The sequence below is a fragment of the Onthophagus taurus genome, unplaced genomic scaffold, assembly GCF_036711975.1.
Source record: "Onthophagus taurus isolate NC unplaced genomic scaffold, IU_Otau_3.0 ScKx7SY_15, whole genome shotgun sequence".
NCBI classification, from domain to species: Eukaryota; Metazoa; Arthropoda; class Insecta; order Coleoptera; family Scarabaeidae; genus Onthophagus; species Onthophagus taurus.
Window position 1 is genome coordinate 4,177,510 of NW_027248940.1, and position 26,331 is coordinate 4,203,840.

At 34.7% G+C, this 26,331-nt stretch overlaps 1 protein-coding gene across 2 annotated transcripts in view; it reads right to left on the reverse strand.

Annotated features, from left to right (window-relative positions):
- Positions 1 to 25,433, reverse strand: part of LOC111419223 (E3 ubiquitin ligase component cereblon) — a 26,890-nt gene extending 1,457 nt beyond the window's left edge. Inside the window, exons 1-3 of one of the 2 annotated variants that reach the window (XM_023052007.2) lie at positions 25,335 to 25,433; positions 14,542 to 14,603; positions 14,295 to 14,491 (exon numbers count right to left, since the gene is read on the reverse strand). In XM_023052007.2, coding sequence (XP_022907775.1) covers positions 14,295 to 14,491; positions 14,542 to 14,603; positions 25,335 to 25,401 — 326 coding nt within the window. In that variant the 5' untranslated portion in view covers positions 25,402 to 25,433. Of the gene's footprint in view, positions 1 to 14,294; positions 14,492 to 14,541; positions 14,604 to 14,691; positions 14,849 to 25,334 lie in introns of those variants that run through there. The other variant, XM_023052006.2, reaches the window with a different exon arrangement.
- Positions 25,434 to 26,331: the final 898 nt, after the last annotated feature.

Sequence of the window (26,331 nt, forward strand, 5' to 3'; positions counted from 1 at the left end):
GATTTTGTGAACACGATAATTCTTAAATGTTTGCGTTCTACCCGTAAATAAAGTCAGACTAGGGTAACAAATAGAATTGCAATGAAAGAAAACGGTAAGTCCCACAATTATCATTTTTTTGCTCTTTACCAAAGAAGAGTTAATGGAAAAAAATTTAATATTTGAGGATAGATCAATGCAATAATAAACACAGGTGCTTATAAAACAAAAAAATATATAACTACATTATTTAAAGTATCAAAATCAATTTTATTAACGAAATCTGTAACAAATAAATGAGTTGTCTGGTTTCAATATCCCCTAAATCCATTTTTGGGCAAAAATGAGATATATCTGTTAGAAAAAGTTGTTTTCTATAAAATACTCAATGATTTGTATTAAAAAACGCGCGAATCCCTTAAAAATTCAAATCAAATAGACAGCCTTTAGATATTAAAGAGAGCTACTTTCGATTTATTTTTAATACTTCCTTCAACATCGGCTTTGGATCTCCTAGCACCGATGTTTGCTCTAAGTGTCTTGAACTCCGGGAAAAAATTAAAAATGAAAAGGTTGCATCTATTAAAACAGTGCTAACTACAGAATACCGAATACATAAGCTCAGGGCCAAAGCATTTTTTGAACAGCTAAAAGAGAAACGGGACGGCCTTCTGACAATTTCTTTTGATTGTCAGAAAAACTTGGTATTGCCCAAAATACCAGATCAAAGTACCTATTATAGTAGACAACTGTACATTTACAACTTCACTACTGTAGTGGGGCACTCACATGCTCCGTTAACAAAAGATAATGTTAAAATTTTCACGTGGACTGAAGATGAACATGCCAAGGGCGCCAACGAAATCGCAAGCTGCGTCTTTTACACTTTAAACAATAGTAACTTAGAGGGAATAGATACACTTCGATTGGTCGCCGATGGATGCGGCGGCCAAAATAAAAATACCATTATGATATGTATGTTGTTCAAATGGCTAAGCAGTATAAGCAGTTCTATTAGAACAATCGAGCTGGTATTCCCAGTGGTTGGGCACTCCTACATTCCACCTGACAGGGTTTTTGCTACTATCGAAAAAGAAAGAAGAAATTGTAATGCCAGAAGAATACATAAATATTTTTCAAGAACATGCTACTGTTTTTAAACTTGGAAAAGATGTTCCCGATAGTGATTGGAAAGGTGCTGGTCAAAAAATCCTTAAGCCAGTGTCTCAGTGGCATTTTAAATTTAACCAATGTAAGAGATATATTATACGACGTGGCAAAAAAAACGCCATCACCATTCGAGCTGAGTTATCTTACCGTTCAGACACCGGAACATTCAAAGGAGTTTTTAGGAAAAACCAAACCGCCATGAATATCCAACCAAAAGAAATTCCTACCGGAGTGAAACCAAAAGATCTGAAAACGAGAGATGTAAATAACTTGTTAAGCAAACATTATGGAAAGAACTGGAGAGCGGTAGAAAATTTGGCTTATTATAGAGATGTGTTGGGAAAATTTCAGAACAATAATATTCCTGGCGATTCTCGAGAAGACAGTGGGGACGAAGAGCCTAGTTTATGTGAATCAACCGAAAATATACCTGATGTTAGAGTTTAAGAGTTTTTTAAGTACAGTTTTTAAATAACATATCTTTCAAAAAATAAAGTTTCCTGTTATTAGCTACAAAGAGATTTGATTCACTTTCAATTCATGCCTAATCCATTTTGTTCAGATTCAAATGAGCCTTAATCCACAGTTTGGTAGCAAACGCAACCAAACACCATTTTTAAATCCACTTTGTGATTTTTATATCTATTTCAAAAGACGTGGTTATAGAATTTTTGAAACTTCAGTAAGTCTTCTGATAACAAATAAATTATGTTTGAATTATTAACGCCAAAATCATCCCAAAATACTTTTTTGCCGTTTTCTCAAAATCGAAAAATTTGGACTTAAGGGTATTTGAAACCAAACAACTCAAATGTTCTTATTTATGTGGTAAAGAATAAAAATATTCGGCAGCTTTATCGCCACAAAACCTTTTGAGGAATTGTAAATTTTGATATTTTTCGGCCGAGATTGGAGACCTGAGAAACAATAATATTTTTTAATAATATAGAATAGAAATTTCTAAGTTATAGTTAATTTAAACATACGATCGTATAAATGCTGTGGTAATGAGAATTCGTTTGGACGTAATTGTTGAGATGGTTTAGAACGTTTCCTTTTAGAAGTTTTCAGTGATTCACTGAACCAAGGACCATTATAGGCAGTTTTGTACCGTATAACATCAGAATCTTCCTGGTTAATATCTATAATTCTGACGGGTCTTGATTTAAACGGTAATTTTTTTTTATAAAAAGTGTCCAAGTAAACGGTCCAGCTTCGAAAGAAATTTTGCTGAACTGGAATTACATGAAAGGGAAATGGCTTCCTCCGTGCATTTTTAAATACTTCCAGCCATTCATCGGGATGTTCCACCCTAATCTTTTGATTCACAAGAGCCATGTTCTTATCACAATCTAGGTATGAGTTCTAGTCATTCCCTCTCTCTCTCTCTCTCTGGAGGCGGAAAATTGCAACTAAGTACGCTCTGTGATTAATTTATGAATTTTGTGGGTTTTGCGTGACCAACAATCTTAAATCAAAGTGTATTTCAAAGTTCATAACAATTATGACGAATGGAATCCTGTGTTCCGGTGTAAATTGTTGATATTGTGAGTGAATCTCGCGTTTTATTTCCACGTACTATTAACCTCGAGCTTGTGAGGTACAAGTTTCGGCTTGAGACCGGTTCTTTTCCTTCTCTCCCGAACTCTGTCAACTTTTGGATCTTCGATACGGCGAATTTAATTTGTGATTTAAAATTTTTTTTTACTTTAATTGGTGATTCAGAAAAATGGATTACTCTGCTCTAAATGTCGATAATTTGAAGCTTGTTGAGCTACGTAACATATTGTGTCAATTGGGAGGCGATACGACCGGCAATAAAAATGACTTAAAGTACAAATTGAACCAAATTTTAAAATTAAAAAATATATCTGACCAAAATACTAGTATTGAATCATTAAATGATAGCTCCGATAGTATCGAAACGATTGTCGAAAAAAGTCTTAAATCTCTACCGGCTCCGAATCGATACGATAATAGCAATAAAAAGCTGGTTTTTCGCCTACTTAATAGGATTGAATATCTTGAAAGGTCAGTGCGAGCGTTGTCGATCCGTCTTACTAAAAGTCTGAAAATGAAAAACAAATTGAGGAACAAATCTACTAAACCTAGAACTAATAATCAAGTTGTTGCTGTTCCTAATGGTACCGAGCGGAGATCTATGGACATCCGGAAACCCCCGGTAAGAAATGTTGAAGTCAATAACCAGCCAATCGGAAAGAAGCCCAACAGTCCTCCGCGTCCAGTCCTCAAGCCTGACCTAGAGCTGGAACAACCCTCTTATAGAAAACCTAGAGTTCTGATCCTCAGCGATAGTCACGGACGGCACTCGGGAAGTATTTTAAGTAATCACTTGCCGAATTTTGACGTTTTAACAATTTGCAAACCGTAATACTAGATTCTGAGAATTTATGTAAAGATCTCAATAAACATGACTTTCTTATTATCATGGGCGGGTCAAACGACGTGTTTGCAGGTAAAACGATTAGTCCACTTGTGTTTAAAAAAATTAATCATTTGTGTAAGTTATGTAATGTTATATTTTTATCGATTCCTTTTTGGCACCAGCGTCCTATTTTGAATAAATTGATTTTCGAGTTGAATTGTAATATATATGATGTAATAATGAAATATTTTAAAGGCGGTTGTGCTTACATAGAATCTAACTCTTTGATAACTTACTACGACAAAACTCGGCACGGTTTGCATCTTAATCACGCCGGTAAATCTATAGTTTTTGAACATGTTGCTACTTTTGTCAGGGATTCCTGTGGGCACTATGTAAATCATGATAATCTAATAACCGTAAATTGCAAATCTTCGAGTTCTTTTTGACAATTGACTTAATCTGTCTTCGGGGGGGCGACACACGTTCAGACTTTTACATTATAATACACAGGGTCTGGTAAAAAAAATTAACGAATTCGAATCTTACTTAATGCGCAATAGTTTTGAGGTGTTATGTTTGAATGAACATTGGTTAACGGCTCCTGAAATTTGTAATTTAAAATTTCCCGGTTACTCGTGTGTATCCCACTTCTGCCGTTCTGAACATAAGCGTGGCGGATCTGCTGTTTACATTAAAGAGGACCTTGCACCTGCTGTTTGCCCCTTGCCGTTTGATTTAGTTAATCTTTCCAACGAAATAAATATTGAGATTGCAGGCGTCGATTATCAGGCGGTACAACTCTTAACTGTCTATAGATCACCGCTCGGCGATTTTCAGATGTTTCTAAGCAAAATGAACGATACGCCGTCAAAGCTTTCATACACACGCATTATTATAATTACTGGTGACTTTAATGTACGCTTTGAGCTAGATAGTAGAGAGGCTCAGAGTTTGTGCAACCTATGCGAATCTTATGGTCTGCACAAATGTGTTAATGATTGTACCCGTGAAACTTCGAGTCTAGACAACATATTTACCAACCTTGATCCAACTCTGTTTTTGGTCAATGTTATCGATCCGTCAATTTCAGATCACCTAGCCGTTTCCTTTCAAGGTGACTGGTTGGGCAGTTCTCCAGTAATAAAGAATCGTATCATTTGTAGACTCATCACAGACGAGGGTCTCTTCCATTTTTATAACCTTCTCGAGTCAACTGATTTTAGCTTTGTCAGTGACGCTAATTTACATGTAATCGACAAATTTTCATTATTTATTGACGTGATTGTAGATTCTTTTCATCTCTGCTTCAGGGAGAAATCTAGAGTAGTTGACCATCTTAAGGATAATAGACCGAAAATATCCTGGTTCAACAACGAAATTAAGTCTGCTAGGAATGTACTTCACTTGCTGGTCGATATCAACAGACACCGGCCAACGGTAGTGTCGAGTGCTCAGGTTAGGTACTATAAAGACTTTTACCGGAAACTTATTACTGACTCTAAGAAGAGAGCCAACAGTCAACACATTGAAAACTCAGGAAACAAACAGCGTGCTATTTGGGAAGTTATTCGGAACACCAATCCTTCAATTTGTAAACGTTCGTCCGACAAACTCACGGCCTCAGACCTAAACGCGTACTTTGTTAATGTGGCCGAAAGTGTTCTTAATGATATTAACCTTCCTACACTAAACAATCATAATGTCTCTTCGGGTCCGTTGGTCAATGATCATAATAATAAACTTTTCGAATTTAAACCGATATCTTATAACGAACTACGTGACATAATTTCAATCAATTAAACAGTAGGTTAATAAAAACAGTCTCAAATATAATTGTTTATCCATTATGTAAACTAATAAACCAGTGCTTATTGAACTCGATTTTTCCGGACTGCCTGAAAGTGGCAAAGGTTATTCCTATTTACAAAAAAGGCCCGCTACACGACCCCTGCAATTACAGACCAATATCCATTCTGCCAATTTTCGGGAAAATCCTTGAAATAATTTTAAACAATCAACTGGCAACTCACCTCAATTCTAATAGCCTATTGTTTTCCGGACAGTTTGGCTTTAGAAGAAATAGGTCGACATCGGACGCCATCCGCACTTTGGTACAATTTGTTCAGAATGGCTTCGAAGCCAATAATTATTCGAGAGCTGCTTTTTATGATTTAACAAAGGCGTTCGACTGCGTCTCTCATGACTTACTAATTCGTAAATTTAGTGCCTTCAATATGGACATCAGCAGCATAAATCTTCTCGAATCTTATTTGACGAACAGATCGCAGTATGTTTCCCTTGACGGTCTAGAGTCCGGTCGTCTTCCACTTAGGTTTGGTGTACCTCAGGGCTCAGTATTGGGGCCACTCCTGTTTTTGATATTTATCAACGACCTACCCAGTAACATTCCCCATGATTCCGACCTCATCCTTTTTGCTGATGATACAACCGTAATGGTCTCCTCAACAGATGCCGATGCTTTGCATCACCGCATATCTGAGTCACAAGCCTGCATCTCAAATTGTATTCAGGCCAACAGACTAAGCATGAATAGAGAAAAAACACAAACTTTAAACTTTTCACTTAAACGTCTCAGGTTGTATACGCAGCCGGTCAAGTTCCTGGGGGTTTATCTTGACTCTGGTTTAACGTGGAAGGCCCACATTGACCAATTGACGGAAAAGCAGAATACCATTGTATTCGTCATTCGGAGACTGAGAGACATTGTCCCATTCAATGTTGTAATGAACACATATTACGGCTATTTCTTCAGCCACGTATCGTACGCGTTAATTTGTTGGGGTCACTCCGCCCATGCGGATCGTGTTTTTGGTGTGCAGCGAAGATGTGTTAGAGTTATGGCCGGTCTAGGTTTTCGGGACTGTTGTAGAGCCAATTTTCCCTTCGCTTTATATTCTCCATTGTCTCTTATATATCAAGGGTAATATCTCCAAATTTAAAACTCTTAATAGTTATCATAATTACCACACAAGGGCAGGTGATACCTTAATTACGGACTATTCTCGGACGGCAAGGGCCAGGGATGGCGTCAATTATTTTGGCATAAAATTCTACAATGTCCTTCCGAAACACATAAGATTGTTAGAGAGTAACAATTTCAAACACAAAATAAAAAATTATTTAGTGGCGAAGGCCTTTTATACTGTTGAGGAGTTTTTGACCAATGATTTTGATGACTTGCTATGACCAGTGTGTCGCCTCCCAGAAGCCTTTTTCTCTCTTTTTTGTTTGTTCTTTTACTTACCTGTTGTTACTGATTACTACGTTTAGTGTACTTACTATTATTGAAAATTGCATTTTTGCGTTTATTGTATTCTTTTCTTTTATGACCTGTGAAAATCACTTTGATGCTATCACCAATAAAGTATTATTATTATTATTATTATTATTATGGGAAATGTCATTTTCCATGATATCAATTTGCGTTCTTCGTGTACTACGTGATGTAAAAAACGAAACATTGTCACATTTTTGTTTTGGCCACCACAAGAGTCACAAAATATCTCAAGCTCTTTCACTTTAGTGTCTAAAATGTTATATATAAAGTGGTGAAGTAAGGAGCAAACATCATCGCTACCTTTTTTACCAACAGTTTCTGGGTAGACGTAAAACACGCTTTCACCAGTTGACAATATATGGATATTGAAAGCAAATACAGAAAGTTGTCGTTTATAATAAACATCATTGGTCGGTATATTGGGGACTGGCAAATTTTTACCAAAATCTAAGCAGATTGCTTCTCTAGTTTCAGATTTTTACACAACTTCCTAGAATTTCGCTTTTTTCTATAAAAGGTATCTGCGTTTAAAAGATGAAGTTTATTTTCTATTGCTATGCGATCGACTTCAGTTTTAAGTGTTAAATGTTTTTCCCTATCCGTTTCATTGCTTATTTGTGATAGTAAACTCTTCTTTCTTGCTGCAAACTCATCACAGTTGCTACACGTATCGGTACGTGGGTAACCAAACGCTATGTTGAAGTCATTATTGAAGATTGTTCTATATAAATTTCTTTAAACATCAAAAACAACTTTTTGATGTTTAATTCTTCAGGCAGATATGTCTTAGTGGAATCGTGCAAACTGTAGTGACTAGATCTTCCTTTCAGAGATTTAATATGAGCATGAACAGCACTCTTCACCTCTTCAGAAATTTTGTTGGGGCGATTTTTGTGTTTGCCTCTCTTATCCTTTGGTGCTGTTCCGTAATTTTTTAACGATGCTAATATATAATCGACTTTTGATCTCCCTATACCATGCAGAGCCAAAAATGCTACCTTACAGACAAGTTTTTCTTCCACATTTTCATCCATGGCTACGCGGACTTTATAACAGTAACTAGCTTCCCGAAATAACACAATTCTGCTTCCGGTTTTCTGTTCCTTCTTCGCCGAATTGGCAATATAGATATTAATCCTGCCAAATGCAAATTTTGTTCGTCATTTGACTTTAATTTATTGAAATGATTAATAATTTTTTCTTTACTTTTTTTAGATAATAGTTGTTCAAAACATTTCTTCTTGCATGTGCAGGCTCTTCCTGTTTCATGGGTTTGTAACCGCAATTTCTTACCGACCTCAGTAATTTTTCCAAATATTTTTCTTTTCTTTGTCTTCAACTCTTTACATCCACTGCTATCATCTTCACTTAAACCTACAGATGGACTTTCAGACATTTTGAGATATTATACAACACAAAAACCACAGAACTACTATATTGATAGTAATAGTTATTTAGGGCTTAATGCCGCGATACACATTATATTTTTTCTGCAATTATTACAATTTTATTAAAGTATTTAAACCGTTTTGAATTACGTTTACCGGCTGTCACTGTCAACTAAAAATTTAATAAATGACAAGTAATACCAACCTAAATATTGTTGTCATTGTATATTTTTTATTCGTTTAAATGGATTAAAAAAAGTCTGCTAACATATCTTGGGATACTATTAACCACAAAGAATTATGTTTTTTTTTGGACTTAACGGTTTTTTATACTGTTTTAGATGGAATTACCATGTTTTTCCCCTGTACATCTAAACTTATTTTGTGAATATCTCAAGACTAAACATGTTTTCATCTAAAACTCATTGATCATCTTGTAGGTCGTAATTTTTACTACAAGATTCAATCATTTAGATCAATTAATGAAATATTGGACTTATCACGTTTTTCCCCTGAACCCTTCAGATACTATTGACGCAATTCATAATGGTATAAATGGTATGAATGTCACCTACCATTCTCAGTCAAGAAGAGGAATAAAAAATAATCTTTATGGCTGAAGTATTTATCCATGACAAGATTCCCCTTGAAGAAGGAAGAATTGTTGAAATCGGTTCAAGACATCATAAATATAAAACAGACAGAAGACGAGCACCGTTCAAAGACGGCAAGCCTGGGGAGAAGTGGTTTAAAACATTTTGTAGACGAAAATATCGTCTTTCAGGAGCCCGCAATACGAAAATAGTTCAGTGAGCTAAACCACTTCCTAAACGAAAGTAATTGCAAAGACATTTTTGAAGACCCTCGTCGGGTATTCAATAGTGATGACACCGGGTTTTTTATGTGTCCAAAATCCGGGAAGGTTTTGACACCAAAAATACATTATATCAAATAAAAACACCAATGAAAAGAAATTAAATTTTTAAAATAATTTTTTACTATAAGTACACGACGGCCGGTGTTAATTAAACTAAAACTAGAACTAGAAACTTTCGGGTTAAGCCGTGCGTTTTTTGAAAAAATGTTTGACGTTTCGGATGCCATGTTGCAACCGAAAGTCAAGTGAACTTCGAACTTGTTGTTGTTGTTGCAACATGGCATCCGAAACGTCAAACATTTTTTCAAAAAACGCACGGCTTAACCCGAAAGTTTCTAGTTCTAGGTCTAGTGATAGTGTTAGTGTTAGTTCTAGTTTTAGTTTAATTTTTTACTACCTCCGTTCCAAAATAAGTGTCCGATTTGTATATTTTACTTGTTCCAAAATAAGTATCAACTTTCTAAAAAAGTGAAATATAAGTACTACTATATTTTAATTTATTAACAGAGCTGTATTAAATTATAATTGAACCAAATTTTTTATGAGGTAATATCCATGTTGCAAGTAAAAATGAAATTTGAATAAGAAAATAAAACTAAATATGTGAACTTCGCACTTGTAAAAATTATTTAATTTTAATCGGGACCGGTTTCGAAGTTTACAACTTCATCTTCAGCCGAAAACTATACAAAAATGAGAAATATTATAAGTAATCTATCTTATAAAATACAGAAAATACAAAAATGTATAAAAACAAACAAAATACTCACTGTGAAAAAGTGAAGCCAACAGGTATAATCATTTGAAAAATTTTTGAAATGTTGAAGAAATGGTAAAAAATTTTTAAATCTTATATAATATCCAGAAATGTATCGTTAAATTTATAAAAAAACCAAAAGGAGGAGATATAAAATGTGATAAAGTTACAATGAAATCTAAAAAATAATAAAGTAAATTAGATTAAAATTAAATTATCATAAAAAACAACTCGCGAGACAAAAATGATGGTTGAATATAAAGAATTTTTCATGAAAACGAAACAAATGAGGTATCAAAAAACAGACGTGACCATCTTGGCGGAGCGAGAAGAGACTGGTGACCGAAAACCAGATACAAAAGAAAAAATTTTAAATCTTTAAATTGAAATCAATCAAATATGAAAAAATAGGTTTACGGAAGAGCTGAAGTTGTTCATTCAGGAGTTGATAATTATTATTATTTTTATGTTTAGTAATTTCTAACATTTCAAGAAAATCTAGTTTAGTACCTTTATTGCATGAATGTAAAAGTGGAACTCCTCCATAATCTATATTATGACCAGTTTCTATGTGGTGTTTGAAGAATTTGCTTTAGTTATATTTATATGTTCTCGGATAGAAATTGAAGAAATACTCATACCGGCAAAAAGTGAAGCCAGAATTTTCGGTTATGAAGACAGAAGAAAGAAGAACAATAAATTCAATAATTTAAAGAAGAATTGAATATTTCAAAAAAGAACAATTTTTCACAAAACAGGAAAGCCATGACAGATCAGTTTAAGAACTGTACGAATATACAATTTAGCCAAGATGAAATAAATCTACTCAATAATGGTCACAAATTTGCTCTGTCTCCTAAAGTTAATATAAATGATACAGCGATTGATTTGTATGTCATGATTAAAAATTTGTTCTTGTTACAATGAGATTAAAAGTGATTTGATACATTTCCTAAATAATAATAACAAAACTAAAATAATTAACAAAGTTGACAAAAATAACTTAAATAACTGGAAATGTATCAAATCAATAAAACGAAAATTGAAACTTAATGATGCTGTTTTTGTCAGGGCTGATAAGGGAGCGGGCATTGTCATATTAGATAGACATATATATGTACAGAAAACTCTTGATTTTTTACTTGAGAATAATTATAAAAAGATAAATTTTAATCCATTAGATAAAATGATTAAGAACACTCGAGATATAATTAATAAGTGTAAAGAGACTCTGACTAGGTATACGCCATATTTCAATAACACTGATAGAAAATTTTAAACTACTTACTTTATAGATATCAAGCCCAATTTACCGTCAATTTACTCCTTACCAAAACTGCATAAAGAAATTCACCTTCACGAAACCTTATCAATTTTATGTCTAATATTTTTAAACAAATTATTCTTCGTAAATTATTTCTTTGTAATTGTCCAGTAGATCGTAATTTTTCTTTCTCTGTGTGAGGGATTTTGTAATTGTTACCTCCTTTATGAAGCATGGAGGACTCCATACATTTCTGCAGTGTCATAAAAACATTGTCTAATTTATATGCAGATGTATCATCTCATGCCTTCAAAACAGCAGCAATTAATTCATCTATATTATGCATCGAGCTTTTATGTTGTATAGACTGAATTGCATTAAAAAGCCTAAATTAAGAACATTAAAGTCAGGGCTATTTCGTGGCTGACACATCAAACTAATATTCCATCCATCAGCTGTTCCGGCCCGAATTACTTCCCCATTATCTATACTACAATGTGGTCGGGTATTATCTTGTTGAATTTTGATGGGCATCTTTTTGCTACCCTTCGGCCACTTTTCTTTTATAGCTGGAATAACTTTTTTGGTAATCATGTCCACATACATTTGACGAGTAACTTCAACAGCTGTTGGCACTAATGTCCCACGTACACGATTTTTAGAATTTCGTTTTGCTGGTTTTTGAGTTACAATAGGCCATTTTACCATTAAATTGAGACTTTTTGTTGTCATCATATCTTGGAAGGTGGCAGTTTGTCTTAGTTTTGGTTATGTAAAACCACTTTTCATCAATATGAACAAACTCTAACATTTCTTGAAAATATTGCCAGCGACACCTTGTCGCTGCTCGTTGCTTAAATTAGGTTTTTTCAACGCTCCTTTATAATTTCGTATATTTTCTGACATGATTTTTTTCAATTTTTATACTTGGCGGAGAATATATAAAATTAACTTTTTTTTACCAAGATTTAGTAATTGACACTGGTTTAAATTTCTACTGTCATAAACATACCCGACCTACTATGATCTATGAATATGTGTTCTATATAAATAAATTCATAATTACAAATTTTTTTTTTGTTTATTCAATAAACCTATAAAAAATCTCAAATCGGACACTTATTTTGGAACGGAGGTAGTATTATACAGTGTGTGTATAAAGTTCGGAAAAATTCATAATTATGTGGTATATGTGACCTGGACTACGGAAAGGGGGTTTAGGTGTCAAGAGGTCGATTTTGAGATTTTGAATCATTCTAATAGTGTAAAGTGTAGTGGTCTTTTCAATCAACTTAACCTCAGCTTCGCAACCATCTTCGCGGCTAAGTTATTTGCATTGAAAGTTTAATGACTTTAAATTAAAAACGCAAAATGTAAAATTGAAGTTTAGATTTTTTTCGTAGAAATACCACTGTCTTTCAAGTGACTTTACGACCGTTTAAGCTTTTCTGGTATTTTTTGCTCATCCACTGGCTTGAACATAAGACTGGTCTGCTCAAATTCTTCCCTATTTGCATATTGTTTCAGCTTCACTATGCTATTCTCGCAATTTATAAAGTGGTGATATTTAGTTATACCTTTCAAGCAAGTAAAATATTCTTTTAAATATGATATCCAGTCGTACCATGTAACTTATTTAGTCGAAACTGGCTTGTTATGATCGCTGGGACACATTTCATCAAGTCTCTATATGTATCGATATTACTTCGAGCGTATTTACATTTAAAGATGCCAAAATACCTATCTGGTAAAAATTTAGTATGGTCCGTGAGAAGGAAATTGTATAAAATAGATTTCTCCATTCCAAGAGCCACTCTCCACAACAGGTATGCCAGTACCGAATTATTGTTATTTTGTCCCACGCAATTGTCGGCGAATAGAACGAGATTATCACTTCTAACCGAATTTTCTAAATAAGTTTCTAAGTTGTTTTGTCAAATCCGGGTGGAGAAGGCTTCGTTGAGTTCACCAACATCTTCCATGTGTGGCTGAGTTCCCAGCCATCTTCTCTATTCATGTTATTCCCATGTCGATGAATAAGGAAGATCCAACAATCTGCAGTCGCAAAGCATTGCCACAAAGGAGGACACAGCATAGAGTTCGAAAAAACCAAAGTGCTAGCAAGAAACGGACATTACTTCCAAAGATTGACGAGAGAGGCGATAGAGATTCATCGACATGGGAATAACATGAATAGAGAAGATGGCTGGGAACTCAGCCGCACATGGAAGATGTTGGTGAACTCAACGAAGCCTTCTCCACCCGGATTTGACAAAACAACTTAGTTGACAATTAGACACTAATTAGTTATTAATTACCTTTTCATGTATTTATTGTCAAATTTTAAACGAATGCGTCACTTCGAACTTGTTTCCGAAGAAGGTTGCAACATGGCATCCGAAACGTCAAACATTTTTTCAAAAAACGCACGGCTTAACCCGAAAGATTCTAGGTCTAGTGTTAGTTCTTGTGATAGTGCTAGTGTTAGTTTTAGTTTAATTAATATCGGCCGTGAAAGCCTTCGTACTTATATCAAATGTATTTAGTTAAAGATCATATTTGACTAAAAGTTTAGTGATAGTGCATTTTTTTCACTATTACTAAAGGTTTAGTGATAATGCAATTTCTTTTTCACTATCACTAAATTTTCAGTGGTAATGGTTTTGTATTTTAACTACCACTGAATAAACAGTGGTAGTGCAAAAATGTCCAACCCTGATAAATACAGTTAAAGGTATGGACTATCACTATATAAACTCAGTATATGTATATTCAATACACATTGCATATAACCGTACAATATAATCAACAATACAACAATCTTAACAAAATTAAAGAACTGAAAAATTCTTAATTAAAAGTCCAGATAGTGGTAATACCAATCTAATCAAAAAAAAATCCTATATTATATGCCAGTCATACAGTAAGCCAAATACAGCATGATTATACCACAAAAAAATCACCAGTTTTTGTATTTTGTCCTCCTAAATTTGAGAAATTGACCACTGTATGGCCTACACCTATTTGTATTTACCGAGGTATTTACTAACAGAAAAAAAAAGAAAAGTTACTGTCAGCTATTTCTTATATTTCAGAGATGAAATATATCGTAAGTGGTCGACCACTGGCGTGTTTACCCTATTTAATTTAAAATTAAATGTTTTAAACTTACTCAGTACAAATCAAAGCAAACATATATCCATTTTTGATATCATCCATGATGTGGTCCGTTTCATATTCACGAATTACCAAAGGGAGTGTAAACCCAGGAAAAACCAAAGTGTTTGTGTGAATAGCCAACATTGCTTGGATGATTTCACCATCGTCGTATAAAGTGTAACCCCCAACATTATCCAGCTTACCCAAATACTTCAAAACGCAACATTAAAAATAAATTAATTTGTATAACCGTGGCTTACTTTGTGAGTTGTTGGTAATGCTGTGTCAAATTCGCCTTTATCCCCCGTTTCTGAATCATCCTCTATAACCAAAAAGAATGCGTTAATAAAAGAAATGTGTTAACAAAACAATGTGATAATAAAAATTGTTAATTAAGATTTAACCCTAACCTATATCCGACGAGGAAATTGGGGAATTTGAGTCGTCGGAATAATGCCCGTTCTCTAAATCGACGGTTGAATTGTCCGACATAGTTATAACAATGAATCTTGTTGATAATTTGTTGTGACAATCAGCTGTTGTATGAATACAAATTTGACAGATTAAATTGTGTCAACAAAAACAAGGTTAATGTGTGGCGCCATCTTTTGTTGCAAATTCAAACTATTGATTAATTGTCAATTAAAATTATTAAATTTAAACATTAAAATTTAAAGTAAATAACGCTTTTTCATCACGACATGTTTATTTATTAATGGGGGATAAAATTGAAAATTGAATATATAGATATCTCTTAAAAATTGTGACCCTAAATTTTGACGTTTATAACGTCAAAATAATGTTTATTATTAACGCGATATATCACTCGTTTGAGAGAAAGAATATATTATTACATATCTTTATTCGGCTATTGACCTATGGATCTACATTATTACAAACTATTTATAATTTCTATATACAGTGACTGACATAAATGATCGGACACTAAGCGATAAGACACAAAAGAACAAATATTAAATCAACAAAAACGAAAAATGTTTATTATAGAGAATATGTAGAAAATATAGTTATTAATAACAAAACAGTGAAAAGGTTTTATTTATATTATGCCTTACGACACCACATAAACAAAACAAAAAAATAACACAAATTAAGAGACATTTTGTGGGATTTCCCTTGGCCGATAAAACAGCTGGCAACCTTTTCGGAATCGAGTTGACCAAATTATGGGTAATTGTGGAGGATATACTTATTCGGTGATTTAATTCTTCCCAAAGATGTTCGATTGGGTTTGGGTCAGGTGATTGTGGAGGTGTTTCGATGACTTTTGGGTGTTTGTTTTGGTCCCATAATCCAACAAAGATCTAACTATTGCTTTGTAAAACTTGACTACCAACTTTTTCAATTCTAAGAAGTCGTGCAAAGTATCTAATCCATCGTAATTATATGGAGTATGTTAGAAGAGCTGAAAGCAATATCCAATCTGACCCGAAGGTGTTTTGGGCTTTTACTAAGTCTAAGAAGCGTGCGGATGTCATTCCTTCTACGATGTCATGGAATGGAACTGTTGTCGGTGTTGAATTGATCGCTGATTTCTTTTCTTCGGTTTTTGCTGATCCTGCTCCAATCCAGCAGAATGTAGATTGTGTGGAAACGGATGCACTACTTTTGAAACAGATGCAGTTTGACAAAATTGAGGTTGAGGATGGCATCAAAGTTACAGACAGTATTGGTACTGATGGTATTCTATCAATTTTAATTAAGGAATGTTCATACTCTCTGTCCCTTCCTTTAAATATTTTATTTAATGCGTCATCAATAATAGGTGTCTTTCCTTCATTGTGGAAGCGGGTTTTTATTCTTCCCATTTTTAAATCTGGGGACAGTTGTGATATATCTGATTACCGCCCTATATCTATTTTGTCAGCATTTGGGAAAGTGTTAGAGAAAGTAGTTCATGCACCACTATTATTTACCCTTAAGTCAAAATTCAATGGCAGACAACATGGCTTTTTTTTCTGGTCGCTCGGTTGAGAGTAACTTGCTTGAATATACCCACTATATCTTAACTTCTCTGGATGATTCTTGTCAAGTTGATTCTAAAGGAGAGATGCCAGATTGCTTTTTTTTTTTCTAATTCTGTGTCGGTTCCTTCTGGTGTTCCCCAGGGTAGACATATCGGCCCTTTACTGTTTAATATTTATGTTAACGACATACTTGACGTCCAATGTTTAATGTATGCTAACGATTTAAAACTCCTTCTGCATAAGGAGTGACCTCTTGATTAATCTACATGATTTTTGCTTAAATAATCGCCTTGCAGTAAACTCATCAAAGTGTAATATTATTTCCTTTTCTAAGAGAGTGAACACAATCCACTACAATTATAACGTCGCTGGTGAGAGGTTGCAACATGTGATTTATTATGAGATCCACGGTAGGTTTTTCTAACATTGATGCAATTAGAAATATCTATTTTGCCTATGTTTACAGCACACTTAACTTTTGCAGCATCGTTTGGAATCCTCAGTATCACTCGTATATCACTCTTAAATCTAGAATTGAGGGTATTCAATCTAAACATATACCTTTGTTTTAAATTTTCCGGTCAATACATTGATTATAAATCAACTTGCACTTATTTTCGTATGTTAACCCTTAGGTAGCGTCGCTTTTGTGGGGATATGTTATATTTTTACAAACTTTTGAACAAGTGTGATTCTCCAATGCTGCAATCATGTTCCTCCGAGATTACTTCACTTCGACTTTCTATTTATGACACCTACTCCTAGAACCAATGCCAATCCTAGAGAATGCCAAGATCCGAAAATCGTGCTAACATAGATTTGTTTCAGCATTCATTCTACGCATTTAAAAAATTGCTCTGCTGCAGTTGGTGTATTGCCTCGAGCGTTCACTTGATACGTGATATATTTATATCACCTAGACTTAGTTTTTTTAATTTTTGATTTGTGGCGATTTCAACTTGCCCGAGATAGTTTGGAATATCGATGGTTCTGGAATGTGTACTGCCTCTCCTGCTAGCCCACGTTCAACTGATTTCTTAGACGTCCTTTCACTTTGTGAATTTAATCAGCATAACTCTTTTAAAAACATATCTGGCAACACGTTAGATTTGGTCTTGGAACGCTTTGTAGACGTAGCTCATTCGTCACTTGAGTTGGCGTGCAATGTTGCACCTGTAATCAACCTCACTGAAAGACTTCCTAGTACTTATAACTTTAAACGAGCTGGTTTTAATGATATCAGTGATTACCTTAATTTTAGCTATTACAAAAATTTGTACCACACAAATGCCATTCTGTGAATGGTTCTCTAATGGCTTTGTTCTCAAAGAGCACAATAAAAGTAATAAAGGAAAAGTATAAAGCGCATAAAAAGTGGAAGTGTTGTGGAAATCAGTTGGACAATTTAACGTTTCGTCTACTGCGCGGACGATCTAAATACCTGATTGATCAGGATTATAAGGCGTATATTAAACGTGTGCAGGATGGTGTTGCATTGGACGCAAAGCAGTTATGGGCATATCTCAAACGCAGAAGAGGCGGTACGGGTATCCCATTAACTGTAATTCTGGATGGGGTTGATGCAACGAGCGGCGATGCCATCTGTTCGTTATTTGCGAATTATTTTAGTGCAATTTATGATGCGGTGGGGACGGTTGATTCTTCACGCGTACTCATTCATGACTTTGGTCTCATTGACGTGGAGTAACTTTGAATAAGGGTCCTGATGCTGACGGTATACCTGCTATACTGGTCAGAAACTATGCTCAGGCAATATCAGTTCCTTTACAGCTGATATATAATAAATCCATTATGCTGGGAGTGTTTCCGGATGCGTGGAAGCGAGCCAACGTTGCACCCATTTTTAAATCAGGTGATCGACACTTCGTTGTCAATTATCGTCCAATATCTATATTACCCATACTTGGAAAGGTCTTTGAGAAGTTGGTGTACGCCAGTGTATTTTTTAAAATTCGTGGAAGTATTAATACTAATCAGCACGGTTTTTTCCGGGCGTTCAGTCGAAACTAATCTTTTAGAATATACCGATTTTTTATTTGCGTCACTCGACGAAAATGTTCAAGTGGACGCAGTGTACACCGATTTTAGTAAGGCCTTCGACAAAGTTGATCACTCTCTGTTGGGAAGTAAATTGCAACTTTTTGGTATTTCTGGCAATTTGTTGCGTTGGTTTGGTTCATACGTGTCCGATCGCTCTCAGTCTGTACATATTGGTGGCTATAAGTCACGCTTACTTCACACTACATCCGGAGTGCCGCAAGGCAGTCATCTCGGTCCTTTACTGTTTTTAATTTACATAAACGATATTTTTAATAATATTGTTAATTAGCGTTGCCTGATATACGCTGACGACTTAAAAATTTACCTTTCTACTCGAAACATCGACGATTGTGTTAAATTACAGGCAGATATTGATAGGATTTGCAATTTCTGTACAAGTAATCAATTACACTTAAACTTTTCTAAGTGTCACACCATCACATTCACCAGGAAAAAGGATTACATAAAATATGATTACATCCTTAACTATGATAAATTGCGTCGAGTTACATCTACAGTTGATCTTGGTGTAACACTAGACCAAAAACTACTTTTCGATGTTCATGTAGATGGTGTGGTTGCTCGATCATGCAGAATGCTGAGTTTTATAAAGCGATCTTCCGAGGATTTCAGAAACCATAACGCAATTATAAGTATGTGCAATGCATATGTGAACAGCATTTTAAACTTTGGTAGCGTAATCTGGAATCCTCAATATTCCGTATATATCACTACTTAGGTTAGAAGGAATCCACAAGCGACTGATTAAATATTTGTGTATAAAACCCCACAAGTGTACAGGGTGGGCAAATTTGGGTGTTATTATAGGCTATCTCAGAAACTATAAGAGATACGAAAAAAGTAGGTGCCATGCCCCGGTCTCTTTTTTCGAGACTAAGCCAATCCCGCAAACATCAAACCTCTATCTTCTTTTGTTTTTAAGTTATAGCCAAAAAGTCAAATTTTCGTGATTTCAAAAAATGCTCATATTTCGTTTATTTTTCAAATTAGAGGAATGGGGTTGATACGTTCTTAAGACACTTTTTTAAGTGGAATATACTGCCGTTGAAAAGTTTTAAATATACTTGATGATTTTTGAGATATAACACAAAGTTGTGTTTTTTTAAATACAAACTATACTTGATTATGATGTTAAAGAAAAGAGCATATTTTTAGCTTTCCAATGATGTATCGCACGCATGATGTTTCTGCGGAAAATAAGCGTTAATTTTCAATTCGAAAATAGTAAGCGCTAATGTTCAAAATTTTGATTATAGTAGGCGGGTCCGGACAGTAAATACCTTGGTTTTGTACTATTATTCAGGATAAGTTGGTTTTGTACCAACGAATAAAAACTTTGAATAGTTAATTTAAATTTCTCAGCATCTTATCCCTGACTTTGTTCACCAATGAAAAATGATTAGCATTTAAAGTTTGTTTATTAAAAATACAAGAAATGTATTAATTAATGAATAATTAAATATGGACAACTTCAGGAACTAAAGAGTCATAAACTGTCATCTTCTTCTCTCAACTTACTGGTTGTAAGATTAGAACAGTTCGGTATCAATGAATGAAATCTTCGGTAGTATTTTCCCAGTTTTCCCCAAACATAAGATGTAGAAGTTTTTTGATATCAGCAATCTTTTCTTTTGAAATTGGGTGAGATAGAGGAAAATTAGGAATCATAAACTGGGAGCGGACTTTCCATTGAAACACCGTTTGAATGGGGATATGAAGACTTATGTATCATCTTCAAAGCGGACTCCAATATATTCTATATTTAATTTTATCGTTTTGTTTAAAGATAATGCGGAACTTCTTAAACGGGAAACTCGTTTCGCAAAATTCATGAATGAAATGACAAGTAAACTCACGTTGCTATAGTAACTAAGTAGTATTTAGCGCTTTCCTCGCCAACTGTAATTAAAAATTTGAATTTTAATCTTTAATATTTTAAAAATTGAAAAATAACAGCATATAATGACGTTTTATTTTTGTATAAGCTTGTCAATGGTCATACTGATTCCCCATCGCTGATGGCGACAATTGATTTTCTCACTCCACGAACAAACGCATATCGTAACTCGCCTATTCTGAGGATGGAAAGAACCGCGGATCGGGTGAGTTGCGATTTTTTTTCGAGTAACCCACGAAATATTAAGTTTGCGGTCCGCGACTCTGTGAAGATTGCCCACATCATGTGTAATTTAAATATTTAATAATGTTAATTTAAGATAACAACATATTTGTAATCACATTAAATATTACTTTAAGGTTTTCGTATATGTATAATAATTATACGGAGCAACTTTATTGGGTTTGTCCTGTTGTTGCTCTCCGATATCAATAAATAAATAAATAAATGTGTACGGCTGTTTTAGTGGAAACTCCTTTATTCCCGTACATTAAGCTTCGAAAGAGTTTTGCTCTTCTTATTGCATCGAGTTCTCTTTCTTTGTAGTGTTTTTTAAGACGTATAGTTTCTTGTCTAAAATCACACCTAGATATTTGATGTTTTCCGAAGGTCCTAATTTACCATGTCCTGTTTGGATGTAGGGAGAGTCCTCTTTGATGTTGTGGTAAGGTAGTAAGAGCTGGAATTTGGAAGGGTTGGGTTGTAGTCTCAATTTGAATAACCAGGCAAGTGTCTCGTTGTAGAATGTTTGCAGTTCTTTTGTCGTGTCTTCCGCATATTGTGGGATATATCGAATAGGGAATGGTTTAGCGAAAAAATGTCGAAACAGTATACACTGTATATAGTAGGTGATAGAGGAGAGCCTTGTAAAAGAGAAAACGGGTTAAAATATGTATTGTTGATTTTTATACAGGTTATTTCATGAGGAATAGTACATACGTTAATATGTTATAGATTAGTTCATTTTAAGCAGAAAAGTTCCTAAAAACATGTGGTCAATTCTCAAAGGTAACTGAGATACAGCCAGTTAGTGCATAAATTTATATCACGCACGGCTGTTGTGAAACAGTCTTTTGTCAATGTTTGCCATTTAACATTATTTGGTTGACGTATCGACTAAGTTGTCGATAATGCCACATATGAACTCATGCAAAATATATGGTGTTTTGTTACGGTTTCTGCAATGGAAATGCACGTGCTGCTCGTCGCCGTCGTGACTATAGGAGACCGAGTGCTACCAGATTTAAGAGCATTTACTCGAATATTCAACAGACTCTGAATGAAGTTGAACAAATTCTTCAGTCGGTAGAACGCAGTCCATCTACCAGGACAAAAAGACTTCCTGTTCGTCTTGGTGTTCCTCATGTAAAAGTATGGAGAACATTGAGTACTCATGGCTTGCATCCATTCCATGTTCAACAAGTGCAACACCTTGAACCAACAGACTTTGCCAGAAGATTGGAATTTATATCTAAGTTATATAACCAAGCGGTTAGACAGACGCGGCGCGCCGCTTGGTTCCTGTGATACTTTTCACCGTTAGTCTGAGGATAATCCACATGCCAGTGTTATCACGTAAAATTCTCTGTGAATGTATGGTGTAGAATGATTGACAATAACTTAATTGGGCCTTTCGTACTACCCGAGCGTCATACAGCGGACAGATATTTAGAGTTCTTGCGCAATAAGCTTCCAATACTGTTAGAAAATATTCCTTTGGCCACCAGAGCCAATATGTTCTTCCAGCATGAAGGGGTCCCCGCTCACTACGGCCGTCAAGTGACGCAATACTTGAACCAAATCTTTGCGGAACGGTGGATTGGTAGTGGGGGCCAGCTCTGTCACCGGACCTTTATTCGTTAGATTACGGAATGTGGGGATGGCTGAAAAGCGATGTTTATCAAGTAAAAGAATCAAGGCACATCACGATAAATTACGCAGCACAGTGCGTGATATCTTCAAGAGATCAGCCAAGTGCATCGAGTTAGGCAGTAGGATATTCGAACCCTTCTTTTAAAGCCCTAATTTCGATATTTTATGTACATATTTACGTATGTACCGTTCCTCATGAAACACCTGTATTTAATTGTCGTTCATTTAAAAAGTCAGTTATGATTCTGGTAGACATGGGTTTACATTTAGAAGATTCATTTTGTAAATTATTCCCTTATGTCATACGCTGTCAAAAGACTTAGGCCCACTTGTCGGTTGTAATGTAAACGAAATGTATTTCTTGTCGGGACAGTAGGACTACATGTCGGTGTCGGATACAAAAATCATCCACGAGACATACGAACGAAGTTTTCGTATCTACTTTGCAAGCGAAGATCAGTCATTAAGGAGCTATATGCACCTTCGAAACGTCTTTTCGCTAAAAAGCTTTTGCGTTTTCGGTTTGAATTCTATTGAGGTTTTAATACCTCTATTGCAAGACTTCCTGCCAACACTACGAAAGCTGACATTACTTGTTCTACTTGATCGTCTGCCATCTTGATGCTAACTGCAGAGTTCGATTTTTCAGATCGTCTCCACGACATGTCGGTTGCCGACAAGTAGCTACGTAAACATCCGTCAATTTTTCCAGCATGTCGGCCAACAAACATGTCGGACCAACAAATCGGCCGGATGTGACCTTACGAAAACATACCTGTATTGATGTCCAAAAAGACCGCTGTTTGTGTTTATTTTGTAAGTGTGTTGTTTCGATGTTGTTGAATAAGATTGAAAGAGGAATGGAGGTAGAGTTTTGCAGTTTGAATCCGAACTGGTATGTAGGGATTTTTGAATCAATGCTGTTTAGAATTCTTGCGTTGATTATACTTTCGTATATCTTTCCGATTACGGGGAGAAGGGTAATGGAGCGGTAGTTTTTGGGATTTGAATGGTCGGTATTAGGTTTGGGTATTGTAATGATGGTTCCAGATTTCCACGCGGAAGGGAATATTTGTACATGTAGTCGACGTATATAGTTGTGAACCTCTGGGTCAAGTTAAAGTAAGTTTTGTTATCAGGTCATGCCCTGGTGTCGTGTTTTTTTTCCTTTATGAATATGTATATTGTATTCGTCTTCGCTAATATCTAGGATAGACTTATTGTGTATTGGTGCTGTTAGATACCCTGCGTACCAGTTATCTATAACATTTTGATGGTCTTTCTCGAATCGTGAGTTTTCTTTCGGTGTGAATGCGTTTAGAAAGTGCTCTTCCATAGCGTTGCATTTCTGTACGTCAGATACCCACTCGGTATTGTTGTACATGTTTTGGGATCGACCACAATCTCTTGTATTTGGTATATCTTCCTTGATTTCTGAACAAACTTATAACCATTGGTTAGTTTGGTACATTTATGCTTTTTTATGTATTTGCTTATAGAGACGGTTGAAATCTGTCTTTAAATTTATGTCCTTCATCTTCTGATATTGTCTGTATGTCGTCCTCTTCGCATGTATTAGATTCAATATATCTTTGGAAAGTTTGTAAACAAAATAATTATATGTTACTGTTGGAAAGTGTTTCATGATTGATTGCGAGAATTGTTGCCCGAAACTTATTAATTGTTTCACCGTTAATTGGTGTCGCTGTGTTGTTTGTGATAAACATCATCAAGTCATTATTCACTCATTCAATGTTAGTCTTATTTAGGTCGAATTTAGTAATATATTTTTAGGTTGGTCTGGAATTATGTTTGTTTGGAATTTGAGAGATATGCTGAGATGATCTGAGCATAGGTCTCGTTGGCGTCGTTGTTAGCCGGCATGTTATATATAGCCGGATATATCTTGTTATTGGTTGTAATTAAATTAATGTTTTCTTGTTATTAAGGCTGCAAATGTTGTTATATACTATGTTTCGATTCTTTGTAGTCAGTCACGTCAAATGGTCTTATATTTGTCAAATTTGTTAACTGTGGTTGCTGCAGGTATCCTAAAGTTAGTTGCTATATATAACCCGGTTCGGTTATATTGTCGAGTTCATCGGGATTTTGGTCGGAATTGGTGATATCCACAGGGATGCAGCCCTGAGAGCCACTGTGTGGAGCTGTTGCTAAAGATGCTTCTTGATTTAGGCGGTCCAATATGACGATGTATACTATATTGCCAGATATATTCTGATGGATGTCAATGGACATTTTTTACATTTGAAAGACTAGGCTTGGTGATCAGGTTCTTCACAGGGTTTGTAGCTTTCTGGTAGAGACATATTACATTTTGAGGTCACTTTCAATAACAAAGTAGTAGTTGTGTAGGTAATATAAGCCGTCTGTGATTAAATTTTCGTACGAATCAACGTCGCTGGTAATGATTCTTATCTTGCGTGTTGGTTTGTTTGTTGCCCTTGAAACAATTCGTTTGCAATATCGATGGGCTTTATTTCCTTCTTTTAGCGATGTACTAATTCTTCTTCTTTGATATCCAATTCCACATTGCATAAAATTGCAGAGTAAGAGATGTCTGGAACTTTATTGTGGTTTTGATCCAGTTTCTGTGTAGTTTGGGTTGGTTCTATCGCTTTTCAATACCTCTAAAAGTTTCTGCACTGTTAGCTTATTTTCCTTGTTTTTGAGAATGAATCCATTTCTTGAAGTGTATATTATCGTATTATGTATATTATTACATAAATGTATATCATGAGGCAAAAAGTTTTAGCCTACCTTTTCTTATATGTCAATAAGCATTTATGTCGCCATCTTTTATTGAAAAAATAAAGCTACTTTTGATAAATACTTAAAAAAGTATAAAGTTATTTTTTGATTACTTGGATTAAATTAAGAACAATATTTAAATTCGTCTAAATAATTTCACCAACAATATTAAGGTGTCATAAATTTAACAAAAATCACAATTTTTTGGACAATCCAACTAAACTTGTGACGCCATCTTTTGCGACAAAAATAAACTTATTTTTATTTAAAGTTTTATTAAGCATTATTTTTATAATTTATTTTTTTGTTAATATTTCTAGATCAGCAGCATCGAAATACGATTTTAAATTCTAATTGACGTTACATAAAATCTTTGAGATTGAAATTTCTAATCTTAATATGTAAGGTTATGAAATTATGAATTTATTATTTATTAATTTCTTACCTTTTTGTTTAGAAACGCAACTGATTAATTTGGCGATGTTTAACCGACGAAGCGATTTGCGAGACATTGAATTTCTTGAGAAAATTACCGTTCAATCGTCTCTAAATTTCTAACCTCAAAAAATTATCGATTTAAAACTCAAATGACCGCGGTGATTTTCCACTCCAACACTTTTACAATTAACAAGATACAAATAACTCGTACCTATAACATATTTAAATAATTTATAAATGTTTTAATATGAAATTTTTGGGTATAGTTGTTGACATGTTGTCTTATTGAAAAAGATGTCAGTCAAAGTAACTTTGTGGCACAAATACAAAAGTCTTTATGTCAAACATTAAATTAGGGATATTGTCCTACTCAATATAGCCTTGACAAAAGGAGGGTTCAAAACCCCATTCTGCCCAGAATACCCAACCAACCCAAGATCCACAATCTAAACTTGTAAAAGACAGCGAAGTTTATGATACAAAGTTCAAAGTTCTTGATGGGCGACTTCAATGCTAAGATAGACAAAGGAAGAGCAAGGAAGTACATTGGACATCATGAAATGGGTGTCAGAAATGAAGACAGCAACAGAAACTACACTTACCAAAGCAGCAATGTATATCAGAGATAAATACCTCAAGAATGATGGGAGGAAACATATATCATGGATGACAGAAGAAATCTTGATGCTCATGGAAGGACCAAGAAAGCAAAAGAACAATTCACCCGGAAGAGTACTGTGGGAAAACTTGTAAATGATGGAGGACTTCCACACTGAACCTGAACCTAACATCATAACAGAAAAAGTCTAAGTCACCATTCACACTCTAAGAGAAAATTCTTCAAGTTTCTTGGTGATAAATCCACTAAATTCGTGACTGACACATTTAATGACGTCTACAATACTCGAAACATCACCAATGAATGAGTCATCTCTGAAATCAAACTGTTGCCAAAGAAACAGGAAGTTAAAAATCTCATGGATAGATAGAGTAACTAACAGGAC